Source organism: Dermacentor silvarum, chromosome 3 (assembly GCF_013339745.2).
Source record: "Dermacentor silvarum isolate Dsil-2018 chromosome 3, BIME_Dsil_1.4, whole genome shotgun sequence".
Classification (NCBI taxonomy): domain Eukaryota; kingdom Metazoa; phylum Arthropoda; class Arachnida; order Ixodida; family Ixodidae; genus Dermacentor; species Dermacentor silvarum.
Window position 1 is genome coordinate 158,889,008 of NC_051156.1, and position 24,598 is coordinate 158,913,605.

General features: G+C 45.8%; 1 protein-coding gene across 2 annotated transcripts; it reads right to left on the bottom strand.

Annotated features, from left to right (window-relative positions):
* Positions 1-727: 727 nt before the first annotated feature.
* On the bottom strand, positions 728-15,214 carry LOC119444081 (uncharacterized). 2 transcript variants are annotated; one of them, XM_049663767.1, is made up of 2 exons: positions 14,635-15,211; positions 728-1,084 (listed from the first exon to the last, which is right to left on the bottom strand). In XM_049663767.1, exons 1-2 carry the CDS (start codon positions 14,908-14,910, stop codon positions 806-808), a joined length of 555 nt encoding a protein of 184 aa, XP_049519724.1. In that variant the 5' UTR covers positions 14,911-15,211; the 3' UTR covers positions 728-805. The 2 variants fall into 2 exon arrangements, with proteins under 2 accessions (XP_049519724.1, XP_037564506.1); XM_037708578.2 differs by lacking the exon at positions 728-1,084 and adding an exon at positions 9,000-10,467 and having other exon boundaries at positions 14,635-15,214.
* Positions 15,215-24,598: the final 9,384 nt, after the last annotated feature.

Genomic DNA, 24,598 nt, shown 5'->3' on the forward strand with positions numbered 1-24,598 from the left:
GTGTGCGTACCTATCGTCACGACGACCACCGATCAAGACAATAAATGTGTTCGTACCTTTGTTCAAAGTTCTCTGTCACCTCTGTGTCATGTGCTAAACAGCTTCGCTGGTCATCCACCTTCACAGAGTGGAATGGCTCATGATTTTTTCTTTCCCCCGCACAGCCGGCGCCGCGGATGCGTGGAGGTGAACGCCATTTTGTGGTGCTTCAAGGAACCCAACGCCCACGCGGCGCGAGCGTCCCGTTCATCAGCTATGAACACGTGACTTTTTGTACCACCTCCGGGGACACCGCTGATTTTTTCGCTTTATGAGCCATATAATGCTTTCGCATTAATAATCAGCAACAACGAATTGTACCACGTACCGCACAAAAGGTTCGCAGAAGGCGGATAATCACAACATTTTTCAAAGTTCCCGTATCCGCTCGACTCCGGCAGCTCGCTGCTCGGCCTCCCGCATTGCAACTGTCTTGTCGACCCTCTAAGGGCTGCGGAGAAAGCATGACTCCACCGCGAAAAAAAAAGAGAAGTGTTCCCTCAAGAACACGGTCTTTATAGGGTTTCAAGAAAACGCGGGAACATAGTATTTATAAAAACGTTTTCTAAACGATATTATAAAGATAAGATATATTCGGACTGGTCTGAGGCGTCTTTAGGATGTCGAAAAAGGTCAGAAATACGTTTTATCCGAGGTACGTATCCCTGAAATGGGCGTTTTTAAGACTTTGTCTACAACCTGGGAAGCGGAATCGACCGCTCGCCACGATGGAATACGCCGCCATGCCTGCTAGTCTTAGTTGGTCCTAGAAGCGGCCCCCAGTCAATATGAACTTAGCCACCGCCCAGGCGCCATAGAGCAATGCGACGGCGTAGCCCGTGTAGAGGGCTGGCTGGACGACTTCCTCGACCACGGCTTGGGCGTCGCGCTCGCCTGAAGGCGTCTGTATGCCCAGCCGACGCAGCAGCTGCTGAACCCACTTCTGGCAGTTGTTGTTCGTCAGGTGGTAGCGGCCCAAGTCACACATCTCTCGCATGACCGCTTCGATGCGCGCCTCCGGAATTCGGTGCCTTCCCAGGTTGTTCTGAAGAAGACAAGTGAGAGAGCTGCAATAAATCGACACGCATACTTGTTTATCTTTCTCCGGTGACCATTTGTCACCAGTTCTTCAACTGTTACAGCCTTATCGATCAGCGCAGGAGGCGCTTTCGTGGTAATGGAACACTCTCGAATGTTGCGCTGATTTTGTAGTGAGGGAACTTTGTCTAATCAGATATGTGCGCGGCGCAAATAGTGGTGTGCAGTCGTGAGCAAAAGTAACCATCCCTGCGAGTGCGTGCTGCTGCTGCTGCTGCTGCTTCTGATGATGATGATTTAATGGCATCCATTTTGAAACGAGGCGGCGACAAGTAGTCTCCTAGCCTGCTTAATTAAATCAGGTATGCTACATGTATATTTTTATCTAGCATTTTTGTATGCATCTCCTTAATGTTTTTTTCCTCGTAATCTACATTGTACCGCTACCTGCGACTGTAACAGAACGGGTCGTATCAATCCCTTCTCTGCTTTTTTCCACCAACACTCTAAACGTCTCTTGCTTCTCGACTAGTGACGGGTTGAAACTTCCGTCCACTTTAAACCCAAGCACTTCCGGGAGGTGTACGTTACCCATGGTTCTCACAGTGTGAATCCCTTCGCATTCCATTAGGAAGTGCTGAGTGATCTCCGGATATTTTCTGCAGCATACACATGCCTCATCTAGTTCCGAATAATTGCTCTGGTATGTTTTTGTCCTTTCTATACTAAATTTCTATACTTTCTATACTAAATTTTGATCTCTTAGGCTTCTTTGTTGTTGCTGGATCTGTTTAAATCTGAACTACGGTTCCTCTCGTGCCGAAGTTATCCCAATAACGTCGGTGACGTACCGCAGTGCATCGTCTCCTTTGTAGATGTTACCGTCTTCATCCGTTATAGTAGTTTGCGAATTTTTAGTTGGAGCTCCGAGTGCTCTTATATGGTACCAGAATCTTTTTTGGGCGCCTTTGTCTCTTCTGCGAATGTTATGCACCCAATGTTCATTTGCGCATTTTATTTTCTCTTGCACAAGCTAACTCGCCACCATCTTCGTTTCTCGGTATTTCTTCCATCTGAGGAGCACCTCTTCTTCGTGCAATCCCAACTTTTTGGCTTCTCGATGATACCTAGACGCCTGCTTACGCTCTTCTATAGCTTGCTTTATTTCTTTGTTCCAGTGGAACACGTAAGTGGTGTTCCTTGTTCCACCACTTACGTGGTGGAACAAGGTCACGAGCGTAAAGTTTCTTACAATAATTACTCGAGGAATCTTTGGCGCTGCAATCAATCAGCCACCAGGGGGATGATGGGAATTACGTGGATTTGTCTGATCTTTGTGCCTGTGTATTCAGACGTTCTAGTAGCTTCCTTCATTACGCTTTACATGCCTTCATCTTTCTAAACTTCAGAGCAATCTATACTTTTTCTAAGCGCAGACGACTGCGAACACGCAGAATCGCTACTACTTGTAGTGGTTCAGTCTGTCGAGGTGGCCAAATCGAAGCGCACCAAGCGTCTCAACGCACTGGCTTGCCCCGCGAGCAATTCATAAGTGCGTTGTATGCCGCTTGTCGATACATGTGTCTGCGAGGTAGTGGTTCTGCGCAAGAGTTCCTGTAATAGAATTCTGCCGTCAGACCTAGACAGCGATATTAATGTTTATTTCATTATTTATTACGCAGTACTTCGTCGAAAATGACGAGTTTACAAAGTCAAGAAGCCGTTTAAAGCTACAAGGACGAAGTTTATGCAAATACATGTGCTATCCATAATTTCCGTGCTGACCGAACCACCCCTCTTGCAGCTGTCATAGACACTTGTGCCAGAGTTACCTCTAGTATTTTTTATTGTATGAAACTCTATTGTCACCACTAGTGTCAAGGCCTTTTGAACTTGCTAACCGTGGCAAGACACGTGGCCACCAGCACGCACTACACTGTCGGTGTACGAGACAGACAATACTTGGAGTGTCATGGTATGGTCAGCCGGCCAAGGGTCCCAGTAGTGAACGAGGAGCAGCGAGAACGCGCTATAATTTGAACTTTTGCACGTGTGTTTGGTGTTGACCGCTGATTAGTAAATATGGATTGCATTAACTTAAGATCACGCATAGAGACTCAACGTGGCAACGCTCGCGATCTCCGCGGCAACTTTCAAAGTGCACAAGAACTTTGTACAGATTTAGTAGAATCCTCGATTAAGATGGACGTCTCCAGCACAGATTTGTTTGGCACGAATCATGTACAAATAATCCCGGCCCTCATTTTCTCCGCATATTAGCAACATTATTTAGTCAAAGAGTTCTGCGACCTCATGGTGAACAGTAAGAGGCCACAGTCGCTGAGACGCCGTGATGGAGGGAAAATTACCGCAATTAACGAACTCTGTACTGGCTGAAGGAAGATACGACCGGGCGATGGCTACAGTTCCAACAGGATCGCCGGTCGATTTCGTTAGTGACACTTAGCTTTAATCCGGCTTCTATTTATAAAGTGAGAAATGTCCCTCAACAGCACAATGACCCTTGCTTGTGATTTGAGAGAGCGCGAGTCCTCCACTTATAAAACGTTTTAAACGTATCCACAAATAAGTGGCAGGCAAACGTGCCAGCTAGCAAAAACGCTAGTTGAAAACAATAGTGGTAAAAAACTAAAATTGTTGGATTTCTGAACCAAACTAAAGGTTTACCGCAGAAGCGGTGGCCGCCGAGTGGAAATGCGCAGCGGATTTCGGCGACAAACGCGGCTTCAGACTGTCAGCCTAGGCGGCGGAGAAATGCCGCGCAGCCGCTACGGCCAACCACATCATCTAAACCTTCAGATGTCATAAAGATGTCGCGCGACAACACGTGCGTCTCAAAAAAGCTACAGAGGCACTCGTCTCCATACGTGCATTGAATGCGAAAGCATTCCCACTCTTCTGCGCCATACTTTTCACTTGGTCATGTGCTCGAATTGGGCAAAGTCAATTTTGAAGGTGGGCCACCCAACTTTTGGGGGTACGTGCGTCAAGTTAATTTTGGGATTGGGCCAGGTCGGTTTTGAACGTGGGTCAACTCATTTTTCGAATTGGGCAAAGTAAACTTTTTGGGGCGTTGGCCACCTACATTTTGGTGGTGGTACAAGGTAATTTTGGGATTGGGCCAGGTCGGTTTTGAGCGTGGGTTAACTCATTTTTAGAATTGGGTAAAGTAAAATTTTTCGGTGTGGGCCAAGTCAATTTTGGGAGTGGGCCAGGTCGATTTTGAACGTAGGTCTACTGAATTTTCCAATTGGGCAACGTCAATTTTTTGGATGTGGGTCAAGGCGTCCGTCCGACGCCATGGTTGTTCACCGTGGGACTTCGCAGTGCGAGCTGCAGCAGGTCCAACACCGGGAACGTGACGTCATCACTTGGTCACGGGGGTATCCTTGCCAGATTTCCCGCCGGATTTCTCGCTTCACCGGGCATACAAGGTTTTCGCACTAAAAAACCTACAGAACAACGGCGACCAACGCTATACCCGCGACTTGGTCGCACGCGAGCGAGTGCGGACAAAGTGCGAGCGCGAAAACCGCGAAAATGCCAAAATAAGGATAACGATAATCGCTATAAACCGGGGGAAAACGAGGAAAGAGCCCCCCACGAGACCATTGCAAATTTTGGTTATACGCTGGAAGCTGTAAAGCGCCGTCAAAAATTGCAGTTTTCTGAAAACGATGCCATCAAGTCTACAACTCTGTAACTCGGCCATACTGTGGATATCAATTCTGTGAACTGCATATCATGCAACATTTAAAGCGGACATATTCGGCGTAACATACATGCCTTTGAAGTACAAGACTAATATGTGAGTAGGACTTTTGCAAAATCCTTGTAAACGTTGTAACAAATTCAAGTCAGATATAAACTTATATATCGAATTTGTCCGCTTCAAATGCTCTGTAACAGATGTAGTTTACTGAACTGCGACACGTGTTTTGGGTGCAAAGCTACGGGTTTGTAAACTTCGTGCTTTTAATTTTAATAAACATACCCTTTACGACAAATTTCGTAAAGCGTACAATATTCTAAATTACAATTCTTCAGTCTAGTGTTGCCAGTATAATTACAATATTCCGGCCCCGCAATGTATACTGACCTTGTACGAGTAGGTGTCCTTGAGGACTGTCCGCTTCTTACAGTACTTGCGACCCGTAAGGTCTCCAGCGTGGTCCATGTTTGCGTCGCAGATGAGCACCACGTCCTCGCCGTAGTCAAAGATCACTAGCCAGTGCTTCTCCCACCAATCGCCGCACACGTTTCTGGACAGTGAAGCAATGTACGACAGTATATTCCCGCTAGAAGTATCCATGTTCTGGACCGGCATGTGGCACAGGTACACGTCGCACACATCGGAGTGCATCGAACCAGACATCGTTGTCTGCGCCGCCTTCCTTTCCCCGAGTGGCTTAGACGGCGGCGTGCTTTTTGAAATCGGTGGATAGCACTAGACCGTAGCAGCTCAAAAGCGCTGACGTCTTCTTGGCTGTCGACTATGGCGGATACTCGAACCACTCCCCTTGGGGAGCAGAGTTGCGCCGCATCTGATTGAACGCGCCGCTCGTGCCCCAATTTGCCAAATCTGGTCACGCGCGCAAAAAGCATCGTCTTGCGAGAAAGCCAGCTTCACAGCTGCGCCTGCACCATAGAGTTTCCATGGCCCTGCACTGCCGCCCGCCGTGGCACGGCCTTCGCGGAGTGAATTTGGAGCAAGTACACTCGGCAGCTGAGCCGCGCCGTATCCTGCATTCAAGAGGAGTGGCTTTTCTGCTTAACACGGATGCGTCGGCGGGCAAGATGGCGGACCTATGCGCAACTCTGCCCCCGTAGGGAGCAGTAACTGTACTTCGAGCGCGCGGCCGTGAAGCCGCCGGAAGTCGCCGGCCCTGTCCCGGAAGCGAACGCCAGCGGATGCTCGATTGCTATGGGCGGCCCGGCGTTTCTTTTCTTTTTCGAAACAATGCCGGCCTGCTGCGCAGTAAACTGCACAAGTTGACCTGAAAAGTCTTCATGGAAGACGGTTCACGCGTAAGTACCCCGGAATCTAAAGAAGGGGAATGTCGCTGATTATTCGATGGTTTATGTTATGGCAGAGCTTTCTGGAGACTTTCAAAAGCTATACTCAGAGTTGCGCGAGCACATGTTTGAGTTAGCCGCCGAGTCGAGCCACTTCGTGCGTCTTGTGAAGTGCGTAATTGCATCGTACATGAGGATTAGAATGCACTACACTGCAAGGACAGTGACTGCCAAAACTCTGGATCAAACATTTGCAAGTATAGTTGACGAAATTTATCCTTATCAGTCACCCAATCACCAATAAAAAATTCATGCATATCGAACTCACATGACTACTGTATAAATAGATTAATGGAGGTCAGTCGTTCGAACCAGCACGAAGCGCGCGAAGAACGTTAGCGCTTACCAAAAGCGAATTGTCGAAGGTTAGTTGCATTGTTTTAACACACGGTCACCTTCAGAGACCGCGCTGCTTGACGCCGTAGCACCGCAGTGCTGCCATCGGCAGCCGACATGGTATCTGCTAAAAATTGTAATCTGACACACTCCTGGCCATTCTGTCATTTTCTTGGACGCGTGACGCATGCGCGACGCGTACAAAATGGCGATGATGGCCCGGATTTGCTTTCGTAACGTGACGCACACTTGACGTTTTGCCCAAGAAACTGAAATGGAGGCATTCAGTGGCGTACCTACCATTTCTCGAGTGGGGGGGAGCACACCACAAGCTACCCAACCCCACCTCCCTCTCTCCCCCTTCTCTCTCTCTCTCTCTCTCTATATATATATATATATATATATATATATATATATATATATATATATTACTATGGTATTAAGAGGCAGAGCTAGCAAATGCGTCTGTCATTTAATTTTATATTTACCAGCCGTACACGTGATTATCCATCACCCAGTCAGATGGTGAACCATGGTGGACCAAAACTAATCTGAATATATTCCTTGAAACGATATAAACTGTCTAGGTGATGCAGTGACAAAAGCCAATTAGTGTCTGACCTGCACTAGCCCCTGACCCCGCACAGTAGCAGCAGTACCACGATAATAAAAATTTACATTTGCTATAGATTTTATAATTCCACAAATACTAATTGGTATATAAATATACGGTGCAGGTGCAAGTTGGAATCAGCTAGAGCAAGACAGAGGTAATTGGAGATCACAGCAAGAAGCCTTCGTCTAGCAGTGGACATAAGTATAGGCTGATGATGATGTAAACTACAGCACAAATGTATCGCTAGTTAAGGCAATAGTATTGTAGAGGTTATACGCATCAAAATACAGTGAGCAATAAAGACTTGGAAAATTCATTAAAAAAACAAAGAAAATGTGAGCAGATCATTAATTAATTCGCAGCGAAATCGTTTCTTTTCAGCCGTTGAATTAACTTCCAGCGAAGCCGTTCATTTGGATTTAGAAAAAGAGATTTAGTTTCCCGTAATTGCACCCTAAATGTACTCGGTTGTTTGATACCTTTCCCCCTTGTAACGCTTTTGAGCACTTATTGTGAGACATTTTCGAAAGCTATTAATTCATCAACACATTTACTTCGCCAGAACATTAACCATAGCTGATGACATAGCAGACCCCCCAGCTATTTTGCTAGATTTTAACTCGGTTTCATTCCCAGATCTCCCAGAGCAGCGTGATAAATTCTGCCTTGCTGTAAAACACATTGCTAAAACTCACTTGCATGCGTAATTTACAGCAAATGTCGTCATTTGTCTCCTCACTTTGAACTTAGCCTACACATTATCCATAACGCGCTACTTATTTGCGCCAAATATAACCAAGGTTCCTTGATTAGTTCACCGAGGACCTCGCAGAAACTAACTACGAACGTCTTTTGACGCATGAAAATATGAAAAAAAAGGCTTCAGTAATTATGGACCAAGAACATTAAAATTCTTTCAGTCATGGCACCCACCTCTCCCATTTCCACGAATTATAAACATTCTTTAAGCTACAGTTATGTCGGTACAATGGGAAGCATAGCTGATAGCTAGCGGCCATATCACACGTTCTAAAACTTGATTAAGACGTTTGTTTTTACGAAATCTGTGTTCGATTCATCTCATTTAACATCGCACAGAGATTTTCATACCGTTCCACCCATTTTCGCTAAATTTGGTCTCGGTGGCATTTGTAGTTCTTCTCGGGCGGTGGGTTAAATTCTGCCCAATTAGTTAGACACACTCATAAACCTATAGAGCACTTAAATACGTCATTTATTACCACAGCCCCAATTACTCAGTCACATTGAACTTTGCCTACACGTCACCCATTACCTCGTTCTTACTATCTTCAAGCATAAAGAAGCTGTGTCCCCAAACATAAGGACCCTTGGAGAACCCTAGATACGTATAACGCATTAAAAAAAGTAAACCCGAAAACGAGGGTTCAATAATTATTAGTAACGCTCCCAAGTAAGCCAGAAACGTTACAGCTTCGCTACACATTCCACTTAATTAAAATGGAAAATAAGACATCCACCCAATCGCAACAATTGCTGCAAAGGAAACCGATACGGGTTCCTCGAAAGAAAAGCCTCACAGTTGAAGAAAAAGTCGTCCGGGACTCGAACCCGGGACCACCTACCTCCTTTCCGGGGCAGCCACTGTACCATCTGAGCTAACCAGGCGGCTAGCAGACGTAGGTGAGTGTGAAACGTTGTGTAGCTGCTCTACGTGCAACTACTCACTTTTCACTTAGTGCTTCTCATGCACTCTTGCAAAATTGTGTATTTTTGTATTGTCAAAAACACGCGGCAGCTCCGCGCTGCCCATGTCTTGTGATCATAGGGGGCAGGGTGTTTTTTCAAGCTGCACTTGCAGGCTTTTCTTCTTCACTTGCAGGCTTTTCTTCTCAGTGGATTTCAGGTGGGTAAATTGTCGAAGAATAGCAAAAATCCTGCTTTATAGCGTATATTGACTTTTCAAAAGATTGGCGTCGACAGAGATTTGCAGCATTGCCACCCTATTTTATATGAAAAGTGGTGGCGGTATATTTACGTCCGTAATAGTAAGGTGTCGCAGTGATGTTATTAAGCCATTTTCCCGACCACATTTCAGAATGGAACAACCGCATGGCATAGTATTGAAGGTTGCCAGTTGAAAGCAAAGTCGTTTGTTATTAAGCAACATTGTTTAATAGGTGTGTGCTTTTAGTATTTCCCTCCGGAATAGCTGTTTTGTACAGCTATTCGGGAGGAAAACTTACGCTACAGATTTCTCTTAAATATTTCGAAGTACATAGTGCTTCTCGTACACAAGAGCCAGAATGACCAGAAAACAACAGTAGAACATCTAAACTGAACATCAAATTGAGAAACAAACGTGTTGGAAAGAAGGAACATATCAAAACAAGGCAAGGGGTATCAACAGCTTCTTTTTTTTTTTTTTTCCTTTTGCCTGGTCGCATCTTTAACTGCAATCCTTTGACCCAATTTTTGAAATAGACGGCAAGTGCTTCAATTTTCCTTTAAACTTTGTATGCACTAGTGCTCGGGGTAAACAAGGCGGAAAAACTGGCTTTAAATAAGTGAAATAAACTTTCTAGTAGGTGTGGAGATTCTTAGCTTATCCGCAGACTTTAATTAACCTACGCCAAACAATGGTTTACCGGAGATGTGAACAATACTGCTAGCGACACCTGGAGACACTTTGCCAAGCCTGAATGCGTTAGTTTTTTTTTTGTTTTGTTTTGTTTTGTTTTTTCGGGTTATATGGGTGTTCTCTTCAAAGCAAAATTTTACGAAGGCTGCATATTAGGACTTAAGTCCCTGTCGACACAGCAGCCAAGTACAACATGGCAGTTACTGCAACAATTAATGCGTATGTGTGTTGTGCCGCTCACGTTTACGCACCTGCTTACTCTAGCAGCCCGGTACTACGCAAAGGGTTTACGTACAAGCTCAAATTCCGTAATGACGCCGACTGATCACTTATTTGTGCACCAGCATCTTCATCGTTTGGTGTGCTATTGAGATGCAGCGAAGCGGAATCGGCTGCTCGCCGCGAAGGAATACGACGCCATTACTGCTAGTCTTAGTTGCTTCTAGAAGCGTCCCCTGGTCAAGACGAACTTAGCCGCCACCCAGGCGCCATAGAGCAATGCGACGGCGTAGCCCGTGTTGAGGGCTGGCTGGACGACTTCCTCGACCACGGCTTCGGCGTCGCGCTCGTCCGAAGGCGTCTCTATGCCCAGCCGACGCAGCAACTCCTTGACCCACTTCTGGCAGTTGTTCTTCGTCAAGTGGTAGGGGCCCGAGTCGCACATCGCTCGCATGACCGCCTCGACGTGCTCCTCCGGAACTGTGCGTTTTCCCAGGTACTTCTGCAGTAGACGAGCGAGTGAGCGGAAGTATATCGACACGCATACTTGTTTATCTTTCTCCGGTGACCGTTTTTCACCAGTTTTTCAACTGTTACAGCCTTATCGATCAGCGCAGGAAGCGCCTTCGTGTTATTGGAACACTCTCGAGAATGTTTTTGCCGATTCTGTAGCGAGGGAACTTTTTCTAATCAGATTACGTGCGCGACGCAAATAGTGGTCTGCAGTCGTGAGCAAAAGTGACGACGCCTAACATGAGCAAAACTATCTGCATACCAGTGCCACCTGGCGCCATGCCGCTCAAGCTGGTGTGACTTCCATTCCCGCAAGTGCACAATTGCGTTGCTATATTATTCGCCGAAGTGGAATTGGCAGATGCTCATTGCGCCGGAAATGACGTCACACGAGCTTCAGCGGCGTGGAACTGGCATGATTTTCGGCAAGCCACTCGCAGTGGTCCATTACATTAGATCATGTCTGTACATTCAGAAACACAAGCCAGCACAAGCGATAACACTAGAACGTATATGCAGTACAAATCATGTATAAATAGCCGAAGCGCTTGACCAGTAGATCAGATTTTGACGACAGACGAACATGCTCGCCTCTATCGTTGTGCTTTTAGTACTTGTTGCTCTGGGTACAAGTTCGTCCAATAAAGAGTTAATTTCTTACATTGCGTTAATTCGCGCAATTTCTTACATTGCGTTAAAAGAGTTAATTTCTTATTCTTCACATTCACGCCAATGTGACTATCACTCCATGTAGTTAACACGGAATACCGGAACACCAGAGGCACTGGCGGCAGCTGCAGCAACTATGACAGCGATACCTTGCGACTTGCGAGAGCAATATACGGGGTGATCACTTTTAAAGACGGAATTTTTAAAAGTTCCTTTTACAGATAACATAACTATAGTCCTTGAGCTGGATTATTCAGAGAGCCGGACTTTACTTTGAAGAGAAATCGAATCACATTGAAATAATTGAAAAAGGAAGATCACTAATGCATAATTATTTTCTTTACAGGACATATTGTAATTTACGAGTTGTAGTCGTTGAGTTTGCAAGGCGTAACCACTTGCAAATAATTTCCAGAATGACACCAGTATAGAGATATACGCCAAGCTCACCGTAAGAATGCACTGTTCCACTTTTTAAAAATATACTCTATTTTATGCAGTGAAGCACAAAAGTAACTGGAACGCCCATTAATTTCGTCCCACACTTTGGCAAATAATATCTCTAAATTTCTGTCCCCATGGAAATTCACTTCAAGTGGATACGTCTTGCAAACTCACCTGTTACAACTCGTAGATTGAAATATTTGTCGTAAAGTAAGTGGTTAAGAAATAAATTAGAATTTCTGATAATTAGTTAAATATGTGTTTCAATTTCTTGTGCTAGTAATGCCCGCCTCTAAGAAAAGGAAGAGGGTTATGTTATCTGTTACAGGCGTTCTTTTTTTTTTATTTCCGCAACACTTAAAAATGATCCCCCCGTATGTTAGATACTTTGTGTATTCCATGATGTTTGCATCGAACGCAGAAAGTATAGCACAATCAACTGTAAAATCACGGACCGTCATTGCAATAACAGACATGTGAGCCTTGTCAGAGCTCGGCGTCTAAGCGGCGCCTCCACCGTTGTTTGCTGACGTGTGCATTTCCAGCGCGCTGCAATTTAGTGCTGCCTGTGTAGACAGACCCGCCTCAATATGCTTCTATTCCCTGCAAAGCGACGAATCGCTAGCGTTATTGCGGTGTCTGTGCTGTTTGCTTTATCAAGTATACTACATTTAGTGATGTCAAAAAAAAAAAAGCTAAGTAGTCCGTGTACCCGTTTTACAAACATTTTTAATACCATTATAACTCAGACAAATTTATTTTTCGTTGCAGTGATAATTAGGATTTCAGAGGTTTCTGTTATAAGTTGCATTTACTAAGGATCCACTGTATTATATATAGTCATATTCTTAGCAACCATACTGCATTTTATAAAATAAACTGCATTTTCTACCACTCCCTTAAGCATCTATGTATGGGCCATTATGGAAGGTTGTGTCTGTGTAGAGACAGAAAACAGCCTTTCTGTATGCTGTTTATCTTGCTTATTAGGCACTCTCCACACACTAGCACTCAGTTCTGCTGCCATTAGAGGGCAGTTTACCCGAGGCGATATTGGTATTGGCTGTATTCGGTTGGGAAAAATGGCATATGTGGCTTTTGCATATGAATCTGTGCATTTTCGTACCAGTGCAAGTCTACTGGCACATAAGATGCGCATGAAATGCAAGCTACCCATGGGTTGTGGAACAAGGGAAATATAATCGTACATTTGTTGCAATATTTCAGACAGACATGGTAATTAAGTAAACTGCTACAGCCGGCATGGATGGTGCAGTATGCTAATACTGATCCATTAGTGTGACAAAACAATGGTTATTCTATGACTGAAAATGTAGAATTTCCAGGCATGGCGCTCGAATTTTGAGAATGGCTGAACAAAATGAATGGACTGCAATGTATTATGTGCATTCAGTGTTTGCTAAGGCTGAATTGCAACACTTGTTCAAGTTCTTAAAAATAAAGGGACATGATTAAAATTCGTTTTTTTTTTTCTTCTGCCACACATGCGTAGCGGCAGACTTTGAGTTAAAACCTCCAATAATTTTTCATTACCAACTTTGGTACACATTACAGTTGGTGAGTACAGACACCATTTGATCACTGCAAATGCATATACTTGCACGAGCTTAGGCAAAAACTGTTGTCTTGCAGTTTAAAAGGATGGCATGGGAGAAGAATATATAGAGCATAAATACCTTTCTTTGTGAGCGTTGCGATAACTATTTCGGTACTGGTGCGTGCTATCTAGTGGCAAAAATATTTTTTTTGTGCTGTATTTGTTACTTCTTTAAATGACTATGCTTCACAACAGCTCATCTGGCTGGGAAATAACTTGCACCATCAAAGACACTGACCACAGCCAAAGTGAAAACTTTACTGTGGTCGGCGCCGTTCTTGTGCTTTCGTACTGACATGCAAAATAGGAATTCAACATTCCATGATCGTAAACATGGTAAGTAGAGCTAACTAAAGTATATGCGAAGCTGGAACAAGCCTGAACATTGATTGTCTACACTGCAGCTATAGTCATGCTTCCCAAGGTGGCTAGTGGCCGTAAGGGAGCGTTAGCTGAGCTACCAGCTGGTTTGTAGAGGTCTAGGTCTATAGCGTACCGCTTACGTACACGTTTACTTGCTAGCTGCGTGCTTCCCGGGTGTTCTCCGCAAATTAGAAACCTTATTGAGTCAAAGGGTGTTTATGCGACCTCATGCTGAACAGCAAGAGGCCACAGTCACCGAGACACCCACGAGGAGTGAAAATTATCTCGACGAACGAACTCCATCTGGCTGATACGACCGGGCGACGGCTACTGTTCCAACAGGATCGCCGGCCGTTTTCGTCGGTGACACGTAGCTTTAATTTGGCTTATATTTATAAAGGGCGAAAGCGCAATGACCCTTGCGTGTGGTTGGAGAAAAGCGCGAGTCTGCCTCCCATAAAGTGTATTAAGCGTGGCAGAAATAAGTGGCAGGCAAACGTTCATGCTAGCGAAAACGCCAGTTGAAAACAATAGCAGTAAAAAAAAAAAAAAAAATCAGAACTGATGTCTGAACCAAGCTATAGGCTTACTGCAGATGCCGTGGTCGCTAAGTGCCATAGAAACAATGAACCGCTGCCACAAATTTGCAATTCTATGTCATTGAAATGTGTATTACCCGTGGATGAAGAGCGCGTTTCGGCGAAATTTGACAAGAGATGCGCAGTGGATTTCGGCAACAAACACGGCTTAAAACTAGCAGCCCAGGCGGCGGATAATTCTGCCCAGCCGCTACGACCAACCATGTCATACGACCAACTCATGTCAGATATGAACTTATACATCAAATTTCTCTGCTTCAAATGCTTAAACAGATGCAGTTTACTGAACTGCGATGCCTGTTTTTGGTGCAAAGTTGCGGCTTTGTAAACTTCGTGCTTCTAATTTTAATAAACGTACCATTTACGACAATTTTCGTAAAACATGCAAGATCTTAAATCACAATACTTCTGCTATGTGTTGGTAGTATAATTACATTATTCCGGCCCCGCAGTGTATGCTGACCTTGTACGAGTAGGTGTCCTTGAGGACTGTCCGCTTCTTCCAGTACTTGCGACCCGTCAGGTCTCCAGCGTGGTCCATGTCTGCGTCGCAGATCAGCACCACGGCCTTGCCGTAGTCGAAGATCACTAGCCAGTGCTTCTCCCACGAATCGCCGCACACGCTTCTCGACGATGAAGCGAAGTACGACAGCGCATTCGCGCTTGCAGAATTCCTGTTCTGGATCGGCGCGCAACAGAGGTAAACGTCGCACGCATCGGAGTGCATCGAATCAGACATCGTTGTGTCCGCCGGCTTCCTTTCCCGGAGTGGCTTAGAAAGCGGCGTGCTTTGAAAACCGGTGGAAAGTAGTAGCGCGCAGCAGCTCAGTAGCGCTGCCGACTATGGCGATAATCGAACCGGCCCAAAGCGCGCGAAGAGCGGCAACACATGCCAAGAGCGAGTCGTCGAGTGTTAATCGCATCGTTTTATCACACGTGCACATGCGTTCACCTTACCGAAACGCGCTGCCTGACGTCATAGCACCGCAGTGCTGCCGTCGGCGTCAGATATGTGCAGTGGGGGGGCAGTTGGGTCAAGTTTCGGTATTAGCTATAAGGCGTTGCCATTTTCCTAGTAGCCATCAGAAAATTCAATAACTTTTGCATATTTCACTCTATCTTTTCAACCTAGACAATATTGAAGCAATGTAATTAAATGAAGAAATAAAGTGTTTTTGCCTATGTTTTTTTTTTGTATTTTGTCGCGTCATTTCTTGCGCCGACGGGTGGTGGTTTCGCTGTTATCGCTTCGGATTCAACTTCGCTTTATCGCTTTGCTTCGGCAGCGCACGCCGTGCGTGCTCTGGCTACGCGTAGGCAACTTGAAGCTGTCGGCAGATATGCTCTGCTCGAGTATTTCAAATGTGAGTCGGCAGGTTCGTAGGAGTGTTCTAGCTATAGGACACTATTCCCTGCGATATCGAGCGGAGTCGCAGTCACCACCACGCTTAGTGTGGATTGCTGCGTTTTTCGTCATTGCACTTCCTTTGTCATTGCAGACTCACAATGATTTGTCGGCCCTTTTTAATGTGAAACCATTATATGCCCCATTTCGCAAAAATTCGGTGGCGACGTGACCAAAACTTGGTACCAAAAATGGCAGACGGCGCAAAGAGTAAAAACATGTCAAGAAATGCTCGGATTGACGTCAGATTTCTCAAGTGTCTTACACAAACCGGGATCATCTTTGAACTTGTCGCGCTCATGCTTTGTGAATTCAGTACATTGAACAGAGTTGTTCGTATTAATGTTTGAGTAAATGTTGCACAATAATGTCAACTGCATTCCTTAGCATACCTGGTGAGCGCAAGACCATGTGTTGCAGCAATCCTTGGCTCAGTCATGGCTGGCTGGTACCAAGCGTCATTCACTTTGCTTCAGTAGCTCACATTTGCATTTTATTAATGATTATTCACATTTAGAGCAAGTATGGCCCTCAGAAACGTGTACAGAGTAAGTAAGTTTCTTTAGTATTGCTTAAACTGGGCATTAGGTGAGTCCTCGATGGGCGTAAACATCGGTGATGCGATCTCGTGTTTCACTTGTATTCCTTCGGTTGGTTTGCTACTCACTTTCTTACTTCTCTGCTGCAGACCTCTGTTTTCAGTACTTCAAATTGGACTTTCTTGTGGCAGGCATTCTCCACAAATGCCCGTCACAAGGTGCTACCTGTACTTGATGTGTGGCAACAGAAGATCTGACGCTAATGCTCACGACTATATTTCCTGAAGAATGTCTGAGTATACATTAACTGTTTGCTAAAGTAAAGTAAAGTAAAGTAAACTAAAGTAAAGTAACTAAAGGTCCACCGGTTATTCATCCTGCGCATTACATGGCCTGCCCAGCTCCTTTTTTTCTATTAATGTCAATTAGAATATCGGCTACCCCCGCTTGCTCTGTGATCAACACCGCTCTCTTCTTGTCTCTTAACGTTAGGCCTAACATTTTTAGCTCCATCGCTCTTTGCGCGGTTTTTAACTTATGTTGAGCTTCGTTGTTAACCTCCAAGTTTCCGTCCCATATGTTAGCACCGGTAGAATGAAATGATTGTACACCTTTCTTTTCAACGACAGTGGTAAGCTTCCAGTCAGGATTTGGCAATGTCTGCCAAATCCTGACAAGGAGCTTACCAACTACCTAGAGAAGGGAAGCGCAGTCAAGGACGGCAGAAAACTAATTGGTGTGATGAAGTTAAGAAATTTGCATGCGCAAGTTGGAATCAGCTAGCGCAAGACAGGCGTAATTGGAGATCACAGGGTGAGGCCTTCGTCCTGCAGTGAACATAAATATAGGCTGATGATGATGATAATGAAATGCGTAATTGACAGACCGGCAGTTGCTTCTAGTCTTTGTGAAGTTAATGATGGTTAACTTCACAAAGTCTTTCACAAAGGTTTCTAGTCTTTGTGAAGTTAATCCTACACAGTCACCATCCTCCCTTTCTCACACAAGTTTCACGTGGCTGAACTTGCCAATGTTGAATGGCAATGGAATCGCAAGAGCGATGCCAGCCATAAAACTGCAGTCAAATTCAACATCGTGATTGTAGGTCCGACATGTCTCTATACATATCTTGGTGGCTGTATTGGTTAGATTAACCACGTTAGTGGAAGCAATTGTGTTCTAAACATCTATGTGTCAATACGTTTGAGTTTGTTAGACAAGAACACTCTAGGTAGCTTTTTACAAATTACGGTTCTGCTTTGAAATTGTCATTGCCTGCCTGCTGCTCCATGGCAGTGTTAAGCTCTTGCAAAGCTGACCTTTTCCTGTTAAATGGGCAAAATTAATGTATTACAGTTCATAAACTGCTTAAGACAACAGCAACATAATGTTTATCTCAGGCATGACTTTTAAGCAGCTCAGGCTCGTCCCTGCTTTCTCGTGAACCGATTCATTTGATGAAGGCCTTGAATGCAGAATCTTTGTAGAACGTGATGGTAAATGTGTCAGTCTTTCAGTATATATATAGAGAAAGTAGGTATATGGCACATTGATTCCCCAGACCAACTATATGAGATATCTTTCCACAGTTTTGCCCAGCAATGCCTATGCATTTTTGGAAAAGCAATATGTGGGATGCCTTTGTATTCCACAGTGCAGTTCAGGGTGATACCTGGGTATTTCAGGTTATAATTGGTGTCGGTCTCAAATACCGACTGACACAAATTATGTGATTGTATTACGGGCGATGTGGCAAATAATTAATTATTATTTAGTATTTGTTAAATTGTAAATTATGCACTGTGTGCTGTCTTATGCAAGCACTATCTGCCTCGAAGTTATAATCTGCACTTAAAATTACATGATGTGCATGACGTGAACATTAGCTAATGTATTAATATATTTGGCAAAAAGTCAGTGAAAAAAGTCAGATTGGCACGAAGACGGCGATTCCTTTCCCGCGTGTCTTGAAGGCGCTTCTGTCGTCGGGCAGCTTCTTCTTCCGGCGTCAAGGTGCGTTTAGGTCGACCGATATCTCGGTAGAGCGGAGAAAGACCCGGGCGCCGCCGCGCGCACGCTTTCATTAGCGCGGTTACATGACTCTGCTGGACACGTGCTCGGCGCCGCTATGACGTCAATGTCTCTCAACAGAGACGTGGGTCCTCCTCGATCAACCAGTTTTAGCGTTGCACACCGGAATTTTGCCAAACGTAAACAGCTCCGCTGTTAAAGGTTTCGCAGATATTACACTCTTGTAACACGAGAAGTCGACAGCTTGCTGCATGATTGCCAATACATGAAGAAAATGGGGGTTAGACTTCTTTGTAGGACATACTGATACATGAACACTTAACGTAGTACCTAAAGTGCAGCATGTTAGTGCACACACTAGGCCACACCTTTAGTCAGCGAGATGGCTGCGACGTTACGTGAGCAATCACGCACGCACTAGGCACATCTTTAGTAAGCAGCCGTGGCTTCACGGAAGCGTAATCGCTTCGCAACCCGGAGGGCCGGGTTCGATTCCCACCCAGACCGAAATGTACCAAATTATCTATTCACAGCCACTGACTTACTATGTTTACAGGAACCTCCAGGAGAAATGTGACGTCAATCCGAGCATTTTTTGCGGTGTCGGCCACTTTTTGTCACGGCGCAGTTTCGCCAAGGTCACCGCCAAGGTCACCGCCAAGGGCATGCCAAGTGCACCGCCATCATAGACACCCAAGGCTTTCACCTTAATAATTTCCTCTTGTTCAGCACTCGCTATTAAAAGGGGCACTGGCGCCGCTATCACAATCAATGCAATGCATTCAAAGCCGCGCACGTAAAGTTCACCTGCTACAATACACGCCCCCTTCTCATGCTATTGCTTTGCTTGCCCACGTTTGTTTGAATTCTGGTGGCGCGGTGTTTTGCGAGGTCTGCTTCATGGTTGTTCGATCATGATTATCAGTCGAAAGTAGTAAGTTACGACCGCCAGATAATTTACTTTAACTACCTTCGTGTGGCTATACGCTGGCCGACGGGCCTGGCGTCCTACGATGCGACCAGCACACAACAATCAAACCATCGTTCTGCCTGCAAAGAAATGATGTTCTTTGCATAGCTGGGATTTTGACACCCGTACGGCTGACGTTTTGCTGCCTCGCTTTCCGCGTTAAGAGCCCGAAAGTCTATCCAATGCAACTTTGGGTGTTTTGAAGATACAGTGAATGGCAGGCCACAAATGAAATTTCGCGCTTTTGCCAAAAATAATGACATCACTTCCGTTTCTAACAGAAATGGCGTCGCATTTTTTTTTCTTTGTTCCGCCGGCAATGTTCCCTCTTGACACCGCCGATGAGCCGCCATGTTTGGAACTTATGGGCTATGGAAGGTTCGCTACCAGATGTATTTACCTTGGAGTACGCCGTTAGTCTCGTTCGTCAGAAAGTATCTGCACAGCTCCTACACGCAAGCCTGACGTGACCCAGGGGCCCAAAGTCGGGCGATACGCACGGCGTTCCGCATGCGTGCGGAAAATTGCACTCGTTTACATGTGCAGTGGGCGCCTGAAAGTTTTCTAGTTATTCACATATGGAGGAGGTACTTTTTTGTGATCGTTATAACCTTTATCGTGAAGTTAGACATAATGATGACTTCGTACGCACTTTTTTTCTCGTTGCAGTTGCGCAGGACCTCACACCAACATGACCTGACATGTCATCCAGGCATCCGAAGAATTCAGTATCTACGTATTATACCCTAATTAAAACAGAAAACAATGAGTTTGTTTCAGCACTTACCATTCAGCGACCCGGCGTTAAAAAAGTGAAAATAAAGTGATCGGTGCTGGAATTGATCCAGCGGAGTCGCTCGCGTGAATGGCTCGTAGGGCGGGCAGGCTTATCTTAACACTCCCGCTCGATGACGTGACTATGTTTAGAGAAGTATGAAACACTGCATTAAGGAAGGGTGGTAAATTGTAATTACTTTCATAGAACTGATATTTGATAGAAATGGAAGCGAGGGAGGTGGAACTAACTGTCGCGTGGTTACTGCACATATATTGCGCAAACTTCTAAGACTTCCAAGCTTCAAAAACTTCAAAGACTCGCGCTGTACGAATTTCCGGGTGTTCATAATTTCGACTGATTAGATATTCACCTACGAAGGTGTTTTTTGCGTGAGTTCCCGAGTCGCTGCTTGCGGCGGTATAGTTATAGCTTTATTGGCCTTGAACTGGCGTGCGTAATGACCACCCCTTCGTATGAAATTACCAGAAATGTACAGCAATAAACAAAACATTGTTCAGCTATAGCTTGCTTGTGTAGTAGCCGTTCTATATTGCGCACAGGACTGGAGTCGCTGAGCACATCAATGCACTGGTACTGAGTCACGGGGTTTCCATCGCCATGGCCGTAATTAATGTACTTGACGGACATGCTGAACTCCTGCTGACCAATTTTAGCAGAGAACGTCGACACATTGTTAAAGGCACTGCTGTTGCTTCGGCGAATTTGCCCCAGAACAGGACTGCATCACAGTGCAGCACGCACTGTGAGGCAGTCATTGTTAACCGTTAGCCGGGACTTAGCTGAGCCTTCGATAAAGGTATAGTGGCCGTCCATTGCAGAAGTAAACGACACAGGTTAGATGCCTGGTGGAGGCGCGTGTTTTCACCAAACTTTCCCAGATTTTATTTTATCCGGTGGTGTATGGCAACACAACGATGATGATTACTATGAAGCAACGCAGCTGAAACATTTTTGTAACAGCTGCCAGCGTAAAAGGAAAGAGTGATCAGCACATTCAGGCGCGGCCAAGGAATACATCCGGCAAAAACTAACGACTGACGCAGTTCAGCAGGTACAGTGCTAGCACATGACCTCAAGTATGGCTTGAAAGTTTTGGTAGTTGAACTTGTGCAGCAGCGTTGCTCTTCACGTCACAGCCAAGCTGTGCCTTCGTACCGTAGGGCTGCTGCGTTCGAGGTACAGACTCCTAAATGTCACTGGGTACGCCGAAACCGAAGTGGTCGACATCCGGCAGGGCAACTTCGTCGCTGGCCTCGGCGGTCTCGTCCATCGAGGAAAACAACTGGTAGCCGTGCGAACCCGGCGAAGAACGCTGCAGAGGTGGCAGCCACGGGGTCTCGGCTCGGGCGGGAGCCATGTCGGCCTGTTCAGGTAGTTCCGGCTCCTCGGCGTGTTTCCCGCCTTCCGCAGACTGTCGCTCGCTGCGGAACGAGGCTTGACTGTCTTCGGACAGTGTACCCACTTCCACTGCATCGCTTGGCGCTGTAGGGGCGTCGTCACTGCTGTCTGGACAGTACTCCTGCGGTTGTTCATCCACCAAGCGTAATATGCTGAAGACTGCGGATAGGGAACCTTGGGCTCCGCCGTCCCCTTGCTGGCTAAGGAAGTCCAGGTCTTCGAAGTCGGGCTCGACTGCCTCTTCTAGGTCGCCGAGAAGTGCTGGGGACCATGCGACTGAGGCGGGCCTCGACAGATTCCAGGCTGACTCTGTGAAGCCCGGATGAAAGATCTCCACGGCGCCATCGTTTCGTATGTGGGCGTTCGGACCCCTCTGCTCCAGTTCCGCGGCCTTTTGGAAAATACTTTTGAGGAGGACAGAACGTAGCAGGCATCCACGCTGTTTACCGAGCCCGTCTATCTTTCCCTGAGTGAATGCGAGGAACAAACCGACATTTAAGCCCGGAGTCAGGTTCCAATCGGCCATGGTTTTCGGCTACGAGAGTGCGGTGAACGGGACGTGAGTGTGACCGAGTCGCTACAAGGGCACGACTAGTGAATTGGCTGCAGCTTCTGCCATCACTCTTACTAACAGGCGATATGGGGAGCATCTGCCTTTTCCACGCACGCGCTTAAATCTATGTGGCGACGTTTGCTCCCGGTATGCGCAAGGGTTGTTACTGCTAGCTTCTTGCGAAAGGGAAACATGTGCAACGTGCAAGGTTGGATCAGCAAAAGTGAGGCAAGTGTCAAAGCTGTCATGTGCCGTGCAAGTCATCTCGCTATCATTCGTTGTTTTCATATTGCTAAAGGAGAGAGAGAGCACTGCATTGGAAGTACCCCATGCGCATAGTGCTCGCTATGAACCGTATCACGTGGCCTCAGCATTTGACACTCGAGCAGATAGGAACAGGGCGATCGCGAACATATCTTAGAATAAATAAAAAAATTAAAATCTTTCTTACGACTGTCTTTACGCGGTAAATTTTATTTGACGCTGCTATACCCCGCCCACTTTTTGAACAAGTTATTTATCGCGGCTGTGATGAGGCTTGGGCTACTTTTATTTTACTCCGCACTAGAACTGTTGTTCGTGTTGTGGGATAACTTTTTGTGACGTCATTTTCTTTACACGCTTTGATGTCGAATTTACTTACAGTTAAGGTAGAGTGGCAAGAGAAAGAAATTGGCTCGCCATTCCAGCCATGCGAAAGTGGATGTCTAGCGAAGCCATTGAAAACACCCCAACTGCTGAGGGGGGTATGCAGTGTTTATTGCTTTAGAGTAATAATAGGAGTAATGGTAATGTCGACAGCACGCCGGCGCCCATAGCGGTGCTGCAACAACAATGTGACCAGTTGCTAGGCTGGTTCTTTTATATACGAAAGGCTAGCGAAGTCACTCCCCACGTCGCAAGCTGCCGTCGCCACGCAGATTGCGCAGCAGGTCCCAAGCAGGACCTGCTTTATTGCTCTAGTAACATGAGAGAATGAACAAATTTACCGCAGTCACGCAGTGGAGGACAAATATTCAAGATAGAGATCTATAAAAACATCTATAAAAACAATTTACAGAAACTGAAGAAGTAAAGTTGGTTATATACCAGATTATCTGAATAAATTTTGTTCATGTAGTTCGGGTCCGTGAAGTGCGCTTTAACGATTCTCCCCGAGCAACCCCATAAGATCCGGCCTCCCAGCGTACTCTAGAAACACTTCAATGCTGCAGAAACAGTGAGCGAGAACCATACGTTCAAGCAAGATAGAGTTATGAAGAATGCGCAGCCAGTAAAGTTAATTTGTTGACGTGGTTTTTTCACAGGGTGCTTTCGGAGTGACTATACGTCTTATGGTGCGTAGAAAGCCTACGAAGCGCATTTTACAGCCGAACCTATAGGAAGCCTCCTTATTATTGTTGTTTTCATACATCTTCTCCTCCTCTTTATTCGGCTTTTTTGTATTTCGGGTGGCCGTAGTATAACATAAGCAGTCGTTGCGGTGTCGGAGGTGATGGATGCAACTTCCGAGTAGGACATCATAGTGTTAGTACGCCTTTCGCTACCGTTGTATGGACGTGGCCTTGAGACTTCGCCGTCATGTCGACATTTTCATTATATTGGCTTTCAATTTTACCCCAACTCTGCGGCTTAGGTGTAGCAGAGGTATGGTATGAACTTTATTCAGGTAGCATTAATTTTATTGCGATAGCAATTATATGGACACTCCAGGCGCATTTTTGCCGTTGGCGTCGGTGTCACTTTGATGTTTTGTATAAAGTTCACCCGTGCCCTATCTTTAAAGCGATCTGCAGACCGCTCATACCTTTATCTTCGTGTGTGCTCTGTTCTCGCCGCTCAGCTGGCATTGAATTGATAGACAGCTAGAAGGTCCCTTCGCTTCGCTGCTGCAGCCACGTTTCCTCACGCCAGCGTTTTGACAGCGAGTTTCCGCGGTCATTGAGTATGATGCATTCCTGCTTGCCTGTGGGCGCTGACACCATGCTGGTTAATTTAGTTAGTAAGCGAATGTTTCCAAGTTTACACGGCCGATAAAACTACTATTCTTACATCGGTTAGCTGTCTACTAATATGCTGTCGCAATCGATGTTTCGCCTTTCGGGCAAAACTAAGACTTTTCTATCTAATCGGCTTCTGACAGAAAACACGTATTTGTCCCCTCTTGACTGGTGGTGGGATTACAAGATACCTTTAGCGACTGTTGTGCTGTTAGTGTTATTGAACATCCCGATGACCACTGATGCCTGTAGAGGTTGTAGGAACTGGAGCACATGTAACAGCAATTGTCGCATAGAAACTATCTCCCATTTTGCGACGTTGTTTGCACTATATTCGGTATCGGCCAATCGAACCTTCTTAATATGCACTATATCCGGTGTTTGTCCGCACTATGTCGGGTAGCGTCCAATCGCCAGACTGTGGAGAGTAGCCAACTGGGATGACAATGGTGCGAGGACGAGACTGTCATGACGGCATTACTTTCAGTATTTTGACGCCCGCACGGCTTACGTTTTGCTGCACTTTCCGCATTAAAAGCCCGGTCGTATTCGGCAAGAGTTAGTCGCCAAAACAGCAGGACCAGTAGCGGGGAAGTGAAAGCAAGAAGCAAAGAAATGCTCGCGCTAAAAGTTCACAGCATCAGTCACAGCATGTCGAGCCTCCAGTCTGCATCCGGCTTGTTTTCCTTCGAGCAAAAGTTAATCAGCCAGAGAATTTCGAGGAGACACGCA